The 20979-nt window shown below is 46.1% G+C and overlaps 1 protein-coding gene across 2 annotated transcripts in view; it reads right to left on the bottom strand.

The window, feature by feature from the left end:
• MAP9 (microtubule associated protein 9) overlaps positions 1-18227 on the bottom strand; it is an 81622-nt gene extending 63395 nt beyond the window's left edge. Inside the window, exons 1-3 of one of the 2 annotated variants that reach the window (XM_083172195.1) lie at positions 18116-18227; positions 5289-5454; positions 2095-2200 (exon numbers count right to left, since the gene is read on the bottom strand). In XM_083172195.1, the coding sequence (XP_083028321.1) occupies positions 2095-2200; positions 5289-5369 (187 nt within the window). In that variant the 5' untranslated portion in view covers positions 5370-5454; positions 18116-18227. Of the gene's footprint in view, positions 1-2094; positions 2201-5288; positions 5455-18025 lie in introns of both variants that reach the window. The other variant, XM_083172186.1, reaches the window with a different exon arrangement.
• Between the last annotated feature and the right edge of the window lie 2752 nt (positions 18228-20979).

Genomic DNA, 20979 nt, shown 5'->3' on the forward strand with positions numbered 1-20979 from the left:
AAAAGCTGCTAAACTAACCAATTAAGTATTTACATGTAATTTAATTGTTTTATGTGTTCAATTTGTTTGTTATATTTTTAGAACACTGGCCAGTAATTTGAAATCTATGTACAGTATAATAAATACTATTTTTTTTAACAGAGATACTCTCCAGCGCAGACTCTATATTTCTGTATTGTATGTCAGTGTTTGTTCTGTTGTAAAAACAATAAAGTTTTTTTCATAACATGGAAAGGATCCCTACATAGTGAAGTTGGAGTGTACCTTGTACAGACAGATAAATGTGGTGTGAGTGTAAAGGCCCCATACACTTCTGCGACTCATTCAAGAGGAGAAGTCGCATCTGATAGCGTTGAACAACTTTGGAACTTCCCAGGCAGCAGGAGTGCATGCAATATATTGTATAAAGTCCTTCTGCATATCATAAATTGCAAGAGCTGCGCTAATATATCGATACTGCAGCCCTTGCAATCTAGGGGCTCCAATCTTGTGCTCACGAGACTGCACATCGGATCAGAGCTTGCGATTTGCTGTTTTCATCTGATTTATCGGCCTGATGCTTCGAAATCGGATTTCATCGGGCAAAATTGCAGAAGCGTCTTAAGGGGTTATAAAATGTATAACCCTTTTCGCATTATTTTAGTAACACCTAAATGTATCCAATGGTTATTGGCGGAGTTAAGGTTAAAACAAAAAACACCACTAAACCTTAAATTCCCATTATTTTGTGATTTGATTGCTAAAAATACCAGAGGGATCCTTTCAATATTAACACCATCTTCAGGTGGCATTATGCATGCTTCCCTCCAGTTCCCTGAATCCTATTCAGCACACTGACCTGGAGCCAACTTCTGTGATCGACTTGGGAGTCTAAACAAAGGTTGATGTCAGTGAAAATAAATAGGTATAAAATAAAAAAAAAACATTAAATACATAAAGCTAAACTTACCTACACCCAGGGATTGGTGATCAGTGAGCTCCTTCTCTGACCCAGTCACGTGATCTGTAGTCAGCAGAGATGCCTTCCAGGACTTTCAGTGCACCGCAGCTGACTGCCAGAGTCAGATTTAAGGTTGAGTATCCCCTATCCGAAATGCTCGGGACCACGAGCATTCCGGATAGGGGAATATTCCGGTTTTTGGAATAAATTGTTTTAGCCATACTTACCTGTCCCCTGATGGTGTCCGGTGGTCCCTCGGCGTCCACGCAGTCCCCGGGCGTCCACAGCAGGCCTCCGGCATCTTCTCCGGGTCTCCAGCGGTCCCAGGAATGCATTGCGCGAGTGTGCGCGCGCACCGGTGACGTCACCGGCGCGCGCGCGCACCAGTGACGTCACCGACGCGCGCGCACACTCGCGCAATGCATTCCTGGGACCGCTGGAGACCCTGGAGAAGATGCCGGAGGCCTGCTGTGGACGCCCTGGGACTTGGTAAGTATGAAAAGAGGGTTAGGGGGGGTAAAAAAAAATAAAAAAATTCGAATGATTCCAAAAACCACGGTTTTTGGAATAATTCGGATAAGAGATATACGGATACGGGATACTTTACCTGTATATATATATATTTGTCTCTTGCTGTGACATCCCTCTATATCTCCCCATAGCCTTTTCTATGCCCTCCCCCTTCCACATCTCATGCAGCTCTCCTCACACCTCAATGTGCTCCCCAGCTTACTCCCTCCTTACTGGGCCCACGTCCCGTCCCCTCCTGCGCACTACCACATCACAACTTACAGCAGAGCATCACCAGGGATAAAACCCAACGTCTGGTGATGTCTATGCATTCCAGACTTCAGGCTGTAATTGACTGCAAAGGATTTGCAACAAAGTATTAAAAATTGAAAGTTTGATTTGGGATTGTTTAGTTTGTCCCATTACTTTTGGTCCCTTAAAAAATGGGAGGCACATATTGAAACCGTTGTATTTCCTACACCGTTCACCTGATTTGGATGTAAATCTGACTGGTTGCAATTTGCACCACTTTTCATTTTTAGAAGCTTTAGTAAATCTCAGAGTGTCTGTGTACATCTAACAATGTTCCCCCAAATAAGAAAGCATAATCCAAGAGAAGAAGCTAGCCCCATAAACTGGCATACCGTCACTCTCAAACTCTTCGGAGTAATCTGAATGGTCAGACTCTTCAGACTCTTCTACAGCCTTTTGTCGAGAGACTCGAGAACTAACTGCCTTCTTCAGCTCGTCCTATAACAAAAAATGTCATATCAGTATATAGAGGAGTGAGGAAATACTGTCTATGCCAATAACAAGCACAGTAGTAAGTATAAGGCAAATTTATATGTGTGTATTTCCAAATTGGACAGGTATACAAACCATCGCGGAACACTTCCAGAATAATTTACACTATATAAATATGCAGGACTTTTCTAAATTATAAATAGATAAAACTGAATGGTGATAACAAAGTCACAAATGAAGATACTGCAGACAACATTCAAGATGCCACCTTAGTTATTCCACCTCCTAAACATAAATTACTCGAGGTAACTTTGAGTACAGGTAACTGAAGTGTGATGTGAAAAGTCCTGTTTGAGCACTGAAACAGAGCACTTTTCACTCAGTTCTGCTTGCCACCCACAGGGTACAAGCTAAAATGCCAGAGCCAGCGGCAACTGTATAAGAAATAAGAAATTACTCAAATGTTAAATTCAATTGTTATATCATGCCGGATCTCCTGTCCAAAGTTCCAGGAGAAGGCATACGAATGATCTTTTTGATTCTCAGATAGCATTCAATAGTGCAGAGTTTAGCTGCATAAAGCAGCTAAAACCTACTAAAATTATGCTGCTTTCAGACTGCAAAAGTGGCTTTAACCAGGTATTTTAAAACGTTTCTAAAAATGGGTCTGCCAGCTAAAACCCCTTTCACACTGCATGCCTTTAAACGGTATTTCAATGCAGTTTTTGTTCCTTCACAACACTGAACCCATTTTAACCCATAGAAAACAGTGGATGAAAAAAAACGGGTAGGACCCTGCTTTATTACCGTTTATAAATACCAGTTCTAATGAACTGGTACATTCACTCTGCACCTTTCAGACTGCACAAATTACTGTTTTAAAACGGTAAAAAAACGGCAAAATAAAGGGTAAAAAGTGTGGTCTGAAAGGGGCATTAATGAGGCGATATGAAAAGTCCCCCTTGTGCTCTCAAACGGTACTTTTCGCACATTTCAGCTCGGGGAGTAGGGGGGTGCAAGCTGAAATGCCGGTGCCAACTGAAAATCACATGAGAACATTTGAATTCCCCTCCATTGACAGGGCCGAGAGGGGAGCGGGTATAATGACCCGGGCCTGGGCTTGCTGGAGGGGCCAGGCCGGGGCCCTGGTCTGATAACCCCCCCCATACCTTCCCCCTTCGTCCCCCCTGGGCAGCAGCTGCAGCACACACCTACAGCATGTGCAGTGCTGATGGCAGGCTCAGCATGAGCGTCTCACTGACAGTGTGAGAGCTCATGCTGAGCCTGCTGTCAGCAAAGCACATGCTGTAGGTGTGTGCTGCTGCTGAGGTGGGGAGTGGGCAATAACACTCCCCCCTTGACTTAAGAGTGTTTTTTCACCCACCTCAAACATTTTGGGGTGTGGCCTAATCACGGGAGGTGGCCACTCCCCTGAAATTTTACCAGGGCTTGTATTTCTTTTCTTTCTTTTTTTAACACTTTTTGTTCTCTCCGAGCAGCTTTAAAAAACCATTCTGGTACCCATGACCGAGGACTTTTCGAAATAACAGACAAAGGGCTTTCTTTAAAAGCCAAATTAAATGAGAGGGATTACATTTTTGAAGTTTCTTAGGACCATATTCGTTACCTAAGAGTGTATCAAATACACTTGAAATAAATGTCCATCTGGACAGAGCATAATAATGCAATGAGAGAAAACAGACAGCAGAGAAATAGATAAAAATTGCTGACTTCTTCCTTGCTATTTCTTATAATATAAAGGTTTAAAACAAAAAGCGTACAAAAAGCTCTCGTCTTCATGTCATGGGGGATAATACAGGGGGGTTAATAAAATGTAGAAATTAAGCAGCGATAGGAACAGCGACAATTTTCTATACTTATTTCCTAATGAATTGAAAGGCAACATTTTTTAGATTGGTTCAGTCCAAAAAATGTGAGGGGTGCTCATGAAGTTAATAGTTTGCTATGTGATACGTTTACATGTGAGATGAGGTCAGTGGCAGAACTTCTCTAATGCTCAGAGTGAGACACTTCCTCCTCCTGCACTGGAGTTGATGTGTAGGCAGGGCCGGTGTAAGGCTTCTCAGCACCCTAGGCAAAACTTCAACCCGCTGCCCCCGCCCATAATGCCAACAATAGCCATTTTGCAACCCCTTAATGCATGGGTCTTCAAACTTTGGCCCTCCAGATGTTGTGAAACTACAAATCCCAGCATGCCTTGCCACAGTTTTAACACTCCCTTATAGCAAAACTGTACCAAGGCATGCTGGGATTTGTAGTTTCACAACATCTGGAGGGCCACAGTTTGAAGACCCATGCCTTAATGCATACTTGCCTAACATTCTGGAATGGCAGGGAGCCTCCCAAAAATTGAGTGATCCTCCCAGCCCCCAGGAAGGTGGGCAAGTCCCATACTTTCCCTGGAAGCCCCCAGCACCCTCCCCTTTGCCACCCACAACAGAGTACAAGGAAGAGAGGGCAGCACAGTAGGGAAGTATGCCTCAAGAGAAAGTATGGAGGTGAGGTCTTAGAAGTTCCACAACAACCACCTGCATTAAGTACAACAAGGATCGTCAGACATCCTTGATTTTTTGATAGGTAGACTTGGTGGCGACCCCGCCCCCCCCCTCCCCCCAGATCCCGGCGCCCTAGGCAGCTGCCTAAAGCTGCCTAGTGGTAGAGCCGGCCCTGTGTGTAGGCGAAGGGGATGTCTAATGATACACACAGCACCCTGCCTGTACCAGGGTTGCTGGAACAAAGAGGCAAACACTACCATTTCTCCTATGAGTTACACCACTTATGGAACTCACTTTAATTCAGTGGTGGCTCCAGAGGAGGGGATGCAGTCCAAAATTCAAATAGGGGAGCAAAACCAACTGCCAGTGAGTCCATTTGGAATGGTTAATGGTAGTTAACCCCCCCCCCCCCCATTTGAATTTTGAACTCTGCGGCAGCCCCACCTCTGAAACCTCCCCTGCAGCTAATTTATCCATTTTTTAAGTGTTACCTTGATATCTCTCATTTATTTACACAGGTAGTAAGGTACCTTTCACACAATACTGAAATAGCTGAAAAATAAAAAGTGAAACTATACCTGGAAAGAGGTTCTTTTTGCTGTTTTCGGGCTCTTTGTATAAGCTAGGAAAGTATTGAGATTCTCATCATCGTCATCCATAATGCAAACTACAACAGAGACTACAATGTAGTTTGTTCCTCAATTACCAGTGACGCTTGTTTCTTTATTACGTTTTTGCAACAAACTGTAACACAAAAATAAAAACAATGGAAATTATATTTATCTTCACATGAAATAACCAAAATAAATATATTACAAATAAAAAAATCCCCAAATAAATCAGGCATTTATAAATATTATGTGGGAAGTATGACAAGAATAGTGCTCTTATCTGTTTAACGGTCGTATGGTGGAGACAAGAATTCCTGAAAAAATATATATATCTATAAATGAAACGCATTTAGTCTACTTCTCCATATCTTTCTCTCTTTCTTTCGATATATATATATATATATATATATATATATATATATATATATATATATATATATATATACAGTAGAGTTTCTCCTAACAGGTTGACAACCTGTTACTTTTGTTATTTGTGGACCTGAGGAAAAAACCTTCGGGTTTTGAAACGTTGTCCGTCTCTATGCTTTAATACACTTTGAGCTTATTTGACAAAGCCCGCAGAGTGCTGCCTCTTTTTTTCCCATCACAACCAGCCAGCCCTTGGCTCACAGTGGCCCTTATTCTGATTGACGCGGACTTTACCGCGTACTTACGGATCGCGTATTTATGGCGTCTGCGCATGCGTGGAGAACGCTACGCGCATGTGCCACGCCTTGACTCGGTACCAGTTCGGCCAAATCCCGTCCAAAACTGTTCACCGCTATCTGTCGGGAAATAGGGGCGTATTATGGGCGTCATGCGGAATGACACATGGGCGTAGTTTCAAAGTGGGCAAAACGGGGCGGAAACATGGGCGGACACGGGGGAGTACACTTATGTTGGGGGGCGTACATTCGGAAACCACTCCGAATGCACGCGATCAAAAAGGGCAGAAATGTGCGGTGTCCACAAGTGTACTATTGCTTTGCGGACACCACTCGTTCATGCGCTAGGCGAACGTACGCCTAATGACTACAACCATTAACACCTGAACCCAATAGAATCTACTCCTTTACTCATTACTCACTAATAGGACGCTTGTCAGTGCTTTAATTGAAACCATTGCTGCTTCAAGGAACCCTTCCTAAACACCCACATATCCTGTACTTGTCAGACACTTTAAAACTGCTAACAATGGACATGACAGAATATTAATACTAGCAATACACATGTGTATTCGACATGTTCCAAATAAGCAGTTTTTTATGAGGATAGGTAATTGAATAAGTGGGTCATGTGATGTATTGCAGAAGATACTTCATAGTGGGTTGTTTGGCGTAAATACTCCGCTTACGTGCGGTAGCACCGCTTGGCTCCCGTTCGGATGCGGTATTCCCGAGCATACCTGTAATACTCTGTAATACCGTGCCGAATCGGAGTGTTTCTCCCGCACACGCATGCTTTGTATGTCGTCCGTAAACACGCCCTGTTCTTAAAGAGTGAGTCCGTCCGAATGCGGAGGACACGTGGGCGTTTCGACGGACGATGGCCGCATGCGGCAAAACGCCGTGGCGTGCGGACCGCTCCGTAAGAATGCGGGAATTTCCGCACAGATCAGAATAAGGGCCAGTGTTAGGAGAAACTCTACTGTATATTATTCTTCTGGAAGGCACCGCGGCAATCAATCATCGTTCTGTTATCCAGAGTGCCAACCCCCTGTACTGTATATATATATATATATATATATATATATATATATATATATATATATATATATACACACACAATATTGTTTCCAGTGCACTCACTTACTACAAATGAACTTGATGGAATAAAAAAGCACTTGAAATATTGCTGCTTGGTGAGTGCCCTGATTTCAAATTATGTATATATATATATATATATATATATATATATATATATATATATATATATATATATCGCAGAAAAAAATGAGGACACTCACCGGACTTTCAATTTGGATGTCTTTTTAATCCATCTCAATCCATCAAAGTATAAAGTGCAATGTGCATGACAGTGGGCCACTTGCCAACGTTTCGGTCCACCTTTGGACCTTTCTCAAGGCCCCCACTCTCACCTCCTAAAGTGCACAAGGGGCCTCATTCAGATCTAATCGGTACTGTGTGCATTCGCACGCAGTACAGATGTTGCGCGTCTGCGCATGCGCAGGCGGGTATCTGCGCATGTGCAGGTGTATGGTACGTGCACCCACGGCGACCTTTCGGTTCGCCGGGTGCACGCACCCATGGCGGCGTGGGGGGGGGGGCGAAGATGGGCGGGGGGCGCCGGCTGCCCCATTACCATATGGGAACGCCCAGTATTCCATGGGCATTCCCATGAGAACGCTAGGCGTTCTCATGGTAATGAAGCAGTGACGCAGGTGTGTGGGGCGGGTAGCTGACATCACCGGATGTCAGCTGCCCGCCCATATCCACGCCAGCGTGTACGCAAATGTAAGTAACTGAAAAGTCACTTATATATGCGTGCACGCTAAACATCGTTCGATGGTCGGTGACCATCGAAAGATGTGGGCGGTTACCCGAGCCATGCGAATGGATGTTTATGCAAAACATCCATTCGCAGCTGTTCGGGCGAAGCCGCACTTTGTCTATATCTTACACTTAACTGCGTCAAAGACAAATCATTATTGATGAGGAATAGGTTTCAGTACACACGAGCTTTCATGTTAAATACTGGATTCTAGATGGAAAATGGAAGCAAGGGGAAAAAAAAACCTTAACATCCATGGTAACTACTAAAACATAGAGGTTCTATGTGGACACTTATTTTAAAAAGTTTTCAAAGCTAAATTCTGGGATACTGACTACTGTACAAGAAAAATGATAAAGCACCTTCAGGCTCCGTTTTGCTCACTCCTTCGTTCCATGTGCTTGGACGCCTAATGATTTTTTGCGATTTTATTTAACTTTTTAAATTTTTACATTTATGAAACCTAAAGACAGCAAGTGGAGGAGTTAACCCAGGGGTTCCTAAACTTTGTGGAATCACGGCACCCCAGAGTATCAGATCGTTTTTCATGGCACCCCTAGACCAAAAGTTTCTCATTAAGAAAGTCAGAAAAAATATTAAGTTAATACATTGGTGTTTATATCTCATCCTTAGGGTCAGTTATGTGGTAATTATCAGGATTCACCTCTGTTTGTCCACAATTTGGCTATTACTTTGGCCATAAACAACTTAAATTTGATCATGGACCACCAATCCAGGGCACCCCTGCAAGTCCCTGAAGGTACCCCAGGGTGCCACGGCACACAGTTTGGGAACCACTGAGTTAACCATTGAAACCAGAGATTAGCTATGACTTATCAAGCACAATATATAAAATAATCTAGAATGTGATTGATTACTAGGGGCAAAACATTCACTTATACTCTTTAGAAGGTGCATCAGCGGATAACCTTTGACCATCTGAGGAAACCTAAGCCTACTCACAATGACGGTCAGTAAATGTGTTGGAAGACGCAGCATTTACCTCAAAAAATGGAGGTGGCACAACACAGCTTTTAAGAAAGTCTCTCCACCACAGCCCCCACCCCATGATTAAGCGGCCACACGCAGTCAATCAACCTGCGGCACAGGACCTAAACTCTACTCCAGCTTGCATCATTTAAACTGGAGATGTACAGTATGTAAACCAAGTATGTATGGAAGCAGGATAAAATATTCTCTCTTTCAGTGTCCACATGAAAAAAGTATGCTACGTAGTGTCAGTATACAGTATGTGTGCATCTAGAATAGATAGATAACTCTCTCCTCATGTGCTTTTTCCCCACTTAGAAAACACACACACACACACATATATTTTATATATATAAATGTTGTCAGAGGAGATTCTGTGATACACCCTTTCCCTGGCACTGAATCAGTTTGAGACTATTGCCTTTTAATATCGCTGAAGCTCATAAGATATATATATATATATATATTTATTTTTTTTGGACACTGAACACCTAAACGTACATCCTAAAAGGATTAATTAGCTTTAGGTTTTCTTTGACATACAGCTTGTATGTGCAACCCCTGATGAAGTCTGCATAAGACAAAACACGTAGAGTTTGGACTGATCTCATGTCATTTACTGTTGTAATGAACTGAACAAACAGAAGTGAAATAAAATATTTTAGAGTTACATTTTAATAAAAACATTTTTTATTGTTTATTATCAATCATTCAGTACATTATATATTTAGTAATGATGACTGTTGGTGTAACTGTTTAAGGTAATAATCATATTAGCGCTCTCTATTCCATACATATATATATACACACTAGCTAAGCCTGCTCGAAGCAAAAGCTTCAAAACCTAGTCTGCTACCTTGTTTTTATGTTTCTGTATGTGTGAAATAGAAAGATGTAGTTTCACTCACTGCCAGCAGATGGCAGTTTGGCTTACACATGGACACTGGTGACCTTAGATAGGCTAACCAATAGCAGCAGCTGCTCTATTGTTAGCGGGAGACGGTAAGGAGTAGAAATGGTAGAAATAGAGAGCGCTAGAGAATTCCACCTTAGAGTCCTCGCCACAAGTTTTTAGGGTGAGGGATAGTTCCTTCAAAGTCAGTTGTACATTCAGTACATATAGAAACAAAAAAAGGGATTTTTGTAAGAACTTACCGTTCGAATCCCTTTCTCTGATATGGTCCTGGTGACACAGCTCAACACTGGGATGTAGGAGGGTCCGAAGGAGCCAGGCACCTATCCTAAAGCTTTAGAGGGTAGGCTCCTCCCCTACTGCATCCCGGACTCTTCAGTTCAATCTTTCAAAGCCACTGGAATACATTAACTCAGTACAAACGCCTGCACATATTATATGCACATTTTATAACAGTAACTGTTAACTTTTAACCATTTTAACATGAACATCATGAAACTTCTGGCATACTTACTGAGCGTAAGGGAGGGATCGCTGTGTCACCAGGACCATATCAGAGAAAGGGATTCGAACGGTAAGTTCTTACAAAAATCCCTTTTTCTCTTTCAATGGTCCTGGTGACACAGCTCAACACTGGGACGTTCCAGAGCCGGTCCTTTGGGTGGGTACGCTCAGGTCTGCAGCTCTCAGCACTGCTCGCCCGAATGATGCGTCCTCCGACGCGAACTCGTGGAATCTATAGAATTTGGCAAAGGTATGAACAGATGACCAAGTGGCAGCCCTGCAAACCTGCTCAGCTGTGGCCCCATGTCGAACCGCCCAAGAGGTGGCAACTGACCTGGTGGTATGCGCATTAATTCTGGCCGGTACAGGCCTACCCACTTTGGTGTATGCAAAGGCTATCACAGATCGCAACCACCTAGCAATAGTCTGCTTAGATGCAGGCCAACCAATTTTGTGTACGTCATACAGTACCAATAAAGTATCAGTCTTTCTGACACTCTTTACTCTGTCCACATAGATGCGTAAAGCACGCACAACATCCAAACTCTTCAACTTGTCCCTTTTCTTAGAACCCTCAGGGGGTTTAAACACAGGTAGAACTATCTCCTGATTTAAATGGAAGGCAGAGACTACCTTCGGTAAAAACTGAGGCACTGTTCTCAGAACTGCCCTGTCATCATGAAAAATTAGGAAGGGAGATTTGCATGACAAAGCTCCCAACTCTGACACCCTTTTAGCAGATGCCACTGCCAACAAGAACACTAGCTTCCATGTGAGAAACTTAAAGTCCGCCGACCTTAAAGGCTCAAAGGGTGCCTTCTGAAGGCATTCCAAAACCAGTGACATATCCCAAGGCGCTACTGGTTGCTTGTAAGGAGGTTTCAACCTGGATACCCCTTGTAAAAAGGTTTGAATTTCCGGTAAAATGGCTATCCTTTTCTGGAAATAGATGGACAAGGCCGAAATCTGCACCTTCAATGACTGAAGGCTTAGGCCCGATGAAAAACCATCTTGTAAGAACTCCATCATTCTTGATAGCTTAAAATGAGATGTGTGAGCCTTTCTTCTCTCACACCATCGAATGTAAGTCTTCCAGACTCTATAATAATTTGCCGAAGATACAGCTTTTCTGGCTTTTATCATAGTCTGTACTACTGCCTCAGAAAACCCTTTCCTTTTCAGAATGGCGGTTTCAATAGCCAAGCCGTCAAAATCAATCGATCGGAATCCAGGTGATTGAATGGGCCTTGTCTTAGAAGGTCTGGCCTCAGAGGTAGACGCCATGAGTCCACAGACAACCTCTGAAGCCTCGAGTACCAGGACCTCCTTGGCCAATCTGGGGCCACTAAGATCACCGGAACCTTCTGCCCCTGTATTTTCTTCAAAAGTCTCGCTAACATTGGTACTGGTGGGAATGCATAGAGGAGATCTCCCTGCCAGTGAATAGTCATGGCATCCACTGCCTCCGCTAGTGGATCCCTCGTTCTGGCATAGAACCTGGGCACCTGATGGTTGAACCTGGATGCCATCAGGTCCACATCCGGAGTTCCCCACATCGAGGTGATCTGGTGAAACACCTGAGGGTGTAAGCTCCATTCCCCTTCCTTGAGCTCCTCCCTGCTCAGGAAGTCGGCTTCTATATTCTCTACTCCTGGAATGAATATAGCCGATACAGCTGGAACATTCTGTTCCGCCCATAGGAAGATTCTGGACACCTCCCACATAGCCAATTTGCTGCGTGTACCTCCCTGGTGATTCAGATACGCCACAGCTGTGGCATTGTCGGTCTGAATCCTCAAAGGGAGGTTCAGTAACCTGTCTCCCGCCAAGGAAATCACTTTCCAGACAGCTCTCAGCTCCAAGATGTTGATTGGTAACACTGATTCCTCTGCCGTCCACAGGCCCTGCAGCCTGAGATCCAGGACTACTGCCCCCCAGCCCCTGAGGCTGGCGTCGGTAGTTACTACCAACCAGTCCCAGGTCTGTAATGACCGACCCCACTGAAGGGAATCTACTTCTGTCCACCATTTCAAGGAGTCTCGAGTGTCCGAAGACAGCACTATCATCTCCGACTTCATGGTCAGAGTGTTTCCTGACCAGGCTGACAAAATGCTCCATTGGAACACCCGAGAGTGGAACCTGGCAAATTGAAGCGTCTCGAACGACGCCACCATTTTCCCCAGGAGCTTGAGGCACCTCCATACTGAAATGCTCCGAGCTCTGAGAATCTCCTGGACTAAGGTGACCAGATCCCTGGCCTTTACCTCCGGGAGAAATACCCGATGGAGATGGGTATCCAGTATGACTCCCAAGAATTGGAGCCGCTGTGATGGTACCAACTGAGATTTTTGCAAGTTTAAAATCCAGCCGTGAGCCTGTAAAAAACTGATGGCCTCTGCCAAGTGACTCTGAAGCATGGCTGCTGACTCTGCTTTGAACAGGAGATCGTCCAAATAGGGTATTACTGTGATTCCCCTGAGCCTCAGCACCGCCGCCATCACTGACATTATCTTTGTGAATACCCTTGGTGCGGTTGCTAGCCCAAAGGGTAACGCCCGGAATTGCAAATGCAGGTCTCCTATAGCAAACCTCAATAAGGTCTGATGATCCGGGTGTATAGGGACGTGCAGATATGCATCCTGGACATCCATGGACGCCAAAAATTCTCCCTGGTCCAGACTCAGGAGTACTGACCATAGGGACTCCATTTTGAAATGGTCTACCCATAAGTGAACATTTAGGGACTTCAAATTTAGTATTGGTCTGAAAGACCCGTCTGGTTTGGGCACCAGAAACAGAGTGGAGTAAAAGCCTTTCTTCCACTCTGCCCTGGGAACCGGGGTAACCACCCCTTTCTCCAAAAGGGAGTGAGCTGCTCTCACAAGAGCTGTACGAAGCAGCGCTTCCTTTGGTAAGGATGTGGGAATGAACCTCTTCGGAGGCGGACCTCTGAAAGGGATTTTGTAGCCCTGGGTTATAATATCTAACACCCAGGCATCCTGGTCTAGAGAAGCCCATGCGTCCCTGAAATGTGTGAGACGCCCCCCCACCTTTATCACTGCCGGGCAAAACCCCTGACAGTCATGCGGAGGGTTTGTCCTCTCCTTTGGAGGCAGGCTTCTTGTTAAAGGAACCAAACTTGGACTTTTGTGTCTTGCCCCTAGAGGACTGAAACTTTCCCCTGAAAGACTGTCCTCGAAAGGACGCACCACCTCTAGGGGAGGGCCGAAAGGACGGCCTAAAAGCAGAGAATCTGGAGGTCTGCTTAGCCGAGGGAGCCGGCAGAAATGTACTTTTGCCGCCCGTGGCCTGTTTAATAATTTCCTCTAATTCTGATCCAAATAGTAACTTCCCCTTGAAAGCTAAAGTTTCTAGGGCCTTTTTGGACTCATTGTCCGCTTCCCAGGCCTTAAGCCAGAGCACTCTCCTGGCATTAATAGAGACTGTGGACACTCTGGTCGCCATTTTAAGAGCTTCCTCCTCTGCTTCCACCACATACTCTGCAGCTGCCTTAATTTTCTCTGCCAGCAGCAATGCACCCGGGTCAGCCTGCAACATGGTGCATAATTCACCAGCCCACTCAATCATGGCCTTAGAGACCCAGGCTGAAGCAATAAGGGGGCGTAGGGTGAATCCCACCCCTTCAAAAACAGCCTTGAGGTTACCCTCCAGCTTTTTTTCCACAGAATCTTTAAAAGCTGCACCGCCCTGTACTGGCAATACAGTAGCCTTAGACAAACGTGCCACTGAAGCATCCACAACTGGCACCTTTTCCCAGAGCTCTGCATGAGACTCTGGCATGGGGTACAGACTAAGGAATCTCTTAGGCATTTGTAGCCTCTTATCAGGAGTTTTCCAAGCCCCTTCCAACAATTCCTGTAACCCCTCATCTGAAGGAAAAGTAACAGCCTCCTTCCGCTGTCGCTTAAAAACACCTTTAACAGGAGTCTTATCCTCCACAGACAGTTTTAAAGCCTGTTTCACAGCTACAATAAGATCCTCTATACCAGCAGAAGAGGTCTCTTCAAAATCATCACCCTGATCTCAGGGGATGTCAGTATACGCTCCCTCCTCCTCATCTGCCAAAGTAGGCATAGCATAAGACCTTTTAGGGGTCCCTGCAACATCAACATCCATTTTGTCTAGTATTTCACTAAACCTGTTGATCCCCTTAGCAGTATCCTGCATCACCTGAATAAGAGCAGGATCTGCCTGGGTAAGAGGCAAGGAGCCAGAAGACTGCTGAGATGATGGCATAGGTCTCTGTGATTCTACCAACACATCACTCTGCCTGTCCAGAAGCTGCACCAAAGCGTTCACTGACCTGCCTAGGGCACTGGCCCACGCGGGTTCAATCTGCTCTGCCCTATGGGGTTCACTCCCCATGGGTCTCACAGCAGCGCAAGTAATACATAAGCCCCCCTTGGCCATCTGCTCAGGGACAAATTTCTGTGTGCATACATTGCACGCGCTCAGTGCAATAAGGGCTCCCTCCCCCAAAACCACAGCCTGATGCTCAGACATGATGCAAGTGAAAATATATATATATATATATATATATATATATATATATATATATATACAGTGCAAACAATGTACCAGCGTTTATACAGAGTCAATGCACCCAGTCACTTAGCTGTCTGTTGGTTTCAGATGCGGGGAAACGATGCCCAGGAAATCCAAATCACTCTGCCAGGATCAGTAAGCCAGCTCAGCTCCGCTGCAAGCGTTCTGAAAGGCGCCAAACCCAGAGTGAGGGAAGAGACCAAAAGTCCCTGCTGCTGCGGGGTCCGTGACTTTTGGCGCCAACCACCCCCAGTCAGCCGCTCCCTAGGTAGGATTTCCTAGTTCCAGTATCTCCCCCTCGACTGGGGACCACTTGGAACATGCCTGTCACAACGCTGCTGTCCTCTCATATAGGAGCTCAGCGTGTAAGCTCCGCATAAAATGGCCGCCGCCATCACGGAGCGCCTGTCCCCCATGATCCCCACCTAAACGTGGAGCCGGTTTCAGGGTACTCCGGAGCCCAGGCAGCTTCTTAATAGAAGCTGTAAGCGCTGCACAGGGAGGCCAGACAGCGTCTCCCCTGTGCACAGTGAGCTGACAGGACGCGATTCTGTCAGCTCCTGCTGCGCTAGCAGTGTGAGGATTCACTATGAGAATCCTCACACTGTGCCTACCTAGCTAGGGTGAAAGTTAATAAAACAATAAAAATTCCCTAACTACTCTAATTCTTCGGCTGCTCCTGCAGCCCTTTAGAATAGCACCCACTCCAGTGAGCACCTAACACGAACTGAAGAGTCCGGGATGCAGTAGGGGAGGAGCCTACCCTCTAAAGCTTTAGGATAGGTGCCTGGCTCCTTCGGATCCTCCTACATCCCAGTGTTGAGCTGTGTCACCAGGACCATTGAAAGAGAAATGCTTTTTTTGATTAAAAATAACAAAATTGTACAACATCTTTTCATTACAGTTGGAGTGGACACTTGACAAATCCAAGACCCTACGTGTTTCGTCTAGAAGACTTCATCAGGAACGAACAGTATGTTGGAGAATGAATGATGATCACAATGGGTCCCTTTTATAACACGTTCCTTGATGCGGTGTATCTCTAATATCCAGGGCTGGCGCCACCACTAGGCAGCTTTAGGCATTCGCCTAGGGTGCCGGCCACTGGAGGGCGGCACTTGGGATGGAGCAGCTATACCCCCCTATCCTGGAGCCAGGTGAGGTGAGCTGCAGCAGCACCTTTCCCCCCTCACCTTACAGCGGGTGAGCGGTGGCGCTGATCAGAAATCCCAAGTGTATATGAACTCTCCCGGGCAGTGACTGACAGCAGGGGCTCATAGAACGATCCGGCCACCGCATCACTCCTCCCCCCCCAGCGGGTGAGCAGTGGGGTGCCCCCTCCCCCCCCCACTCCGCCCTCCGCCTGGGCTGCTGCAATTACTTGCACCGGCCCTGCCAATATTAAATGGTGTTGTATACTTTGCATACTTTCTATTTTGAAAGGAAGGTCAAGCGGATTCCAAACCAGGTATCGGATCCCACAGTGTGTCTCCTCAACAGCATGTGTGCAGCACTCAGGAAATAAAATGAGTCCAGCAGGGCAAACTATCTGCAACGTTTCGATTTTTTTATTAAATCGTCATCAGGCATGATGACGATTTCATAAAAAATCATAACGTTGCAGATACTTTGCCCTGCTGGACTCGTTTTTTATCCTGAGTGCTGCCTGTTCTACTTCTACCTGAGGGTGTTGAGAGGATGTATATATGACCCCGTGCTGAGGGTCTGTGGCTGGCACCAGGGACATTGACTACAAATTCAAGTCTGGTTGAGTATTCAAATCATAACAGTTTCGGGGAGCAATCCTCTTCCTCAGGACGACCAACAGGGTAATGGTGTGCAGAACAACAAAACAAGAATGGCAGAGGGCTGCAACCCTCGCAGATGCTGTCAGGGGGAGTATTTTGTTATCGTGCACCTTCTGCGGGACTATGTAAAAACCGGACCGGACTAGACTCCGGACCGCCGGACAGGACATCAAAATCTGCGGTACTTATGTAGTATCTGGGCTGCCGATTTTTTGATTGTATGCCTTAAGTTAAGGCATACAATCAGATGCGATGCGATGCGATATCGCATCGCATCGCATACGACCATGCGATGCGATGCGATGACCCGATTTTTCCATAGGATTCAATGTTAAAATGGACTGAGTCCATTTTAACATGGAATTCAATGGGAAAAAGGGGTCCTTTTCATACCCCTACTATCCAAGTGGGCATGGAGTTGGATATAAACCTGTGGCGAGCGTAGCAAGCCACCGAGCCCGAAGCGTGGCGAGCGAAGCGAGCCCCGCGAGGGGACGGTATTCTGTGTCCGCTCGCCACGCTTCGGGCTCGGTGGCTCGCTACGCTCGCCACAGGTTTATATCCAACTCCATGCCCACTTGGATAGTAGGGGTATGAAAAGGACCCCTTTTCCCATTGAATTCTATGTTAAAATGGACAGAGTCCATTTTAACATTGAATCCTATGGAAAAATCGGGTCCATCGCATCGCATCGCATCGCATGCGATATGGTCGGGTGCGATGCGATGCGATGGACCCGATTTCAAAATCGGCAGCCCAGTTACTACATAAGTACCAAATCTGCAGTCCGGAGCTTATAGGGTCCGGTCCGGGGGGGTGTCCTGTTCGGGGGGTGTCTTGTCCGGGGGGTCCCTGTGATAGCTATCATCAGGGACATGGAGAAGGGGAGATTACAGCCTCCCCCTGTGGTCCGGACCGTCCGGTTTTTGCTACATGCCCGGACCATACAGGGAGACTTTATTCTCCCCCTCCTCCTCTACCTGGTGACAGGTGTCACAGGCAGAACCCCCAGACAGGACACCCCCGGACAGGACATCCCCCGGACCGGACGCTACAAGCTCCAAAATGCAGAGTTTGATGTCTGGTCCGGCGGTCCGGGGGGTTTGTCCTGGTCCGGTTTTTACCCATACCCACCTTCTGCAGAATTAGAATATAGTTTCATCGCTGCTGCGTCAATAGAAGCATCAGTGATGAGAACAGCACCCTCTCTGCATCAGGCCCAGCTCTACCCCTCCTGCAGCTCAGCCTCATCATCCTGACCTCTGTCCTCAGTAGCTACTGCAAAGTGTGGAGCTAAAAACCACACCACACACACGAAGGCCAGGGTGCAAGGACATTCTGAGATTTGTAGTCCCTATGATGGGATCTATAATACAGCTAAGCACCGATCACAACGATAATCCCCCTTGTACCTAACACGATCTTCTTATCACATCTGCCGCCTCCGCCCCCTCACATGCTGCGGGACTATTATATCAGCCGTCCTCTGGCACATGTCCCACCTTCCCGGAGACCGGTGGTCTGTCCCCCCGCCGCCGCCTTTCTGTCTGTCCGGACTCCGGAGCCTTTATTAGAGCGTTATTCCGGCACTGGGGAAGCTGTACTCGTTACTAGGCGACGACGCAGGGTAACCTTACGTCACATGGCCACGTGTTACAATACGTGCGGTGGGCGTAGTTAAGGCCGGGTGTTATTATTACTAACTATACAGAGTCAGAGATGATTTGCTGATCCAACGTTTAGCAGCAATGCCCGAGTTGGGTACTATAGTACTGGCTGCATTAGCTGTGCATACACGGTGTACTGTGAGTGAGTAGGGCAGTGACTGTGGGTAAATTTACTAAACCCTTTTAAAAATTTAAAGAGGAGATCTGTTGTCCATAGCAACCAATCGGATTGTGTATATCATTTATCTATTGCAGTTTAGGTAATGATAGAATCTGATTGGTTGCTTTGAGCAACATGATTCATTTTTAGAAGCTTTATCAAATTAACTCCATCATTTATTTAACGTGTCCCTTTTATACTAATGCTGGGTACACCCCACAGCGATGCAGATCGTGAGTGGGTCATAAGATGATAGTGCGACCCGCTCACGATCTGGTGGAGCCTAACACCCGCTCAAGAGCTACATGCGATCCGATCACGACCTGTACCCACTTGAATGGTCATTTTTCAGATCCTACAGTACCTGCTGCAGGTAGAATCTGAGAAATTACCTAACGACCCACAGGGCTGAACATCGGATCGGGATCGGATCTGAAATGGAACAAAACATGCCCAATTTGCATACAATCGGTCGAGATTGTATCTAAATTGGGTCATTTTGGGCCAATGGTTCAGGTGTGTACCCCACATAACACATCCTTCAGTTTTGCTTTCCAAACTATTTACAGTGCTCACATGCATATAATCACCGAACAGCCAGCAGCTACGTCACGGTGGTCATGTTGAATTACGTCATCACTTACGGGAGCGTGCATTGTGAGCGTAATACTGCGTACACACTTATGAAGAGTTTGTTGTCCTGATCATCCGGAATTGGCAAAATCATTCTTGTTATCATCTAGTGTGTACCTAGCTTCAGATTTTCAATTCTCAGGAGACTAAACAAATGCGAGCCATTCATATCCAACAACGGGAAACCCCATTAACAAATTAAATGTATGGGCTATATATCATTGTTACTAGTCGGAATCCCAAAAGTAACGCAACTGTTTCTTTCTCGGTTATAAATCAATATGGCAATTAGAGCAGCTATGCTGCATAATGGAAAACCCTGGTACTTTCACCGCTGGCCCCTGTGACACTATACATTGTGCACAAATTTGCACAAAAGTGCTCAACACCCTGCGCAATTTTGTGTGAATTCAGGCTGATTTCAAGCCCACAAAAGGGTGCGAGATTGGGTGCCCTTGTGGGCATTGAAATCCTGCAGCAACTGCATTTCACACCTAATACTGTAGTATTGACTCTTCTGGCTTAATTCGTTAGTGAGGAGAGATAAAGTAGTAACCTATCAGCCCCAAACTAATTTGGATCTGTAAAATGACAGTTAAGAGTCGATTGGTACATTAGCTCTTATTGTATGTCTCCAAATGTTAATGCATATGCCCCAGTGTATTGTAACAGTCTTGAAACACATGAAGCAGCAGCAACACCCCCACTTAAGTAACATTGTAGCAACACAAAAGTGTTATATATCATGACAACAAAGTGAAAATGTATATGAAATATAAACATACATAGCCTGATTCGGATTTGCATCGGATAGAGACACAGCTGCATCTTTGGAAGCAGTCGCGTCCACGTCTTTATGCTAATTCCGCTACATAGCCGTTCTGTGGTTTACATCCCTGCCTTCAAATGTTTAAGGACTAAGATGCCCACTGTCAGTGTTTGTCGATCATGAATTACCACTTGGTGCATATTTAGATGCATCACTGGTTGCGCTTCAAAAATTTGCACCTGCATTATAGAGGGTGCAGTTTCTCACAAACTACAACCGGAACAGGAGCTCCGGCCAGAACAATATTTAAGGAGGCCCCACCAATTGGAAAACAGCAGAGGAGGGCCAAGTTCTTAATATAAACTAAATGCAAGTAAAGCGCTGCACGCAGCAGCGCTTCTGGAGTTTCTAGGAAACGTCCCATCATCCCCGTTACCTAGAAGCAGGCAGCACCCATCCATTGGCCGCTGCAAGAAGCCAACGCAATGGCCCTTATTCTGGTTGGTGCGGTAATATCCACGTGCGTTCGTGCCGCCGATGTTTTGTGTCTGCGCATGTGCAGAGGCATCTCTGCGCATGTGCGAGCGGGACGCACGGCCACATTGCGCATGAAATGTGTACACTACGAACAGGGGGTGGAGAGGGGTGTGAAGGGCTGTTTGGGCTCATTACCATATGTTTACACCCCGCGTTTCATGGGCATTCCCATGCAAACGCTGGGCGTACGTATGGTAATGCGGCCGTGACGCACGTGTAGGGGGCGGACATATGACATTGCCGGATGTCAGCTGCCCGCCCAGATCCCTGCTTTTGCACGGAGAAATGCCCGTGTTGTCTGAGGTTGCGGGAGCTGCCTGGCCATTCGGTCCTGCATTCGATGGTCTGCGACCATCGAATGATGGGGGAGGTTCCCTGAGATGGAGGAGGTGTATTCATGATAAATAAACGTGCGGTCCGTTCGGACAGCTTCTTACCGCGTACGGACGGAGTTGGCGAGCCGTATGGAAGGCGGGGTTTAGGACGCACGGTGCTGGCCGCATATTCGGATCCGGCCGCACCGATCAGAATAAGGGCCAATGTCTCAATTTCTAGAATATAAACGGGACTCACACTGGCCAGGAGCAGCCGCAGCGCAGC

The sequence above is a fragment of the Crinia signifera genome, chromosome 1 (genome assembly GCF_055691185.1).
Source record: "Crinia signifera chromosome 1, ASM5569118v1, whole genome shotgun sequence".
In the NCBI taxonomy this organism is placed as follows: domain Eukaryota; kingdom Metazoa; phylum Chordata; class Amphibia; order Anura; family Myobatrachidae; genus Crinia; species Crinia signifera.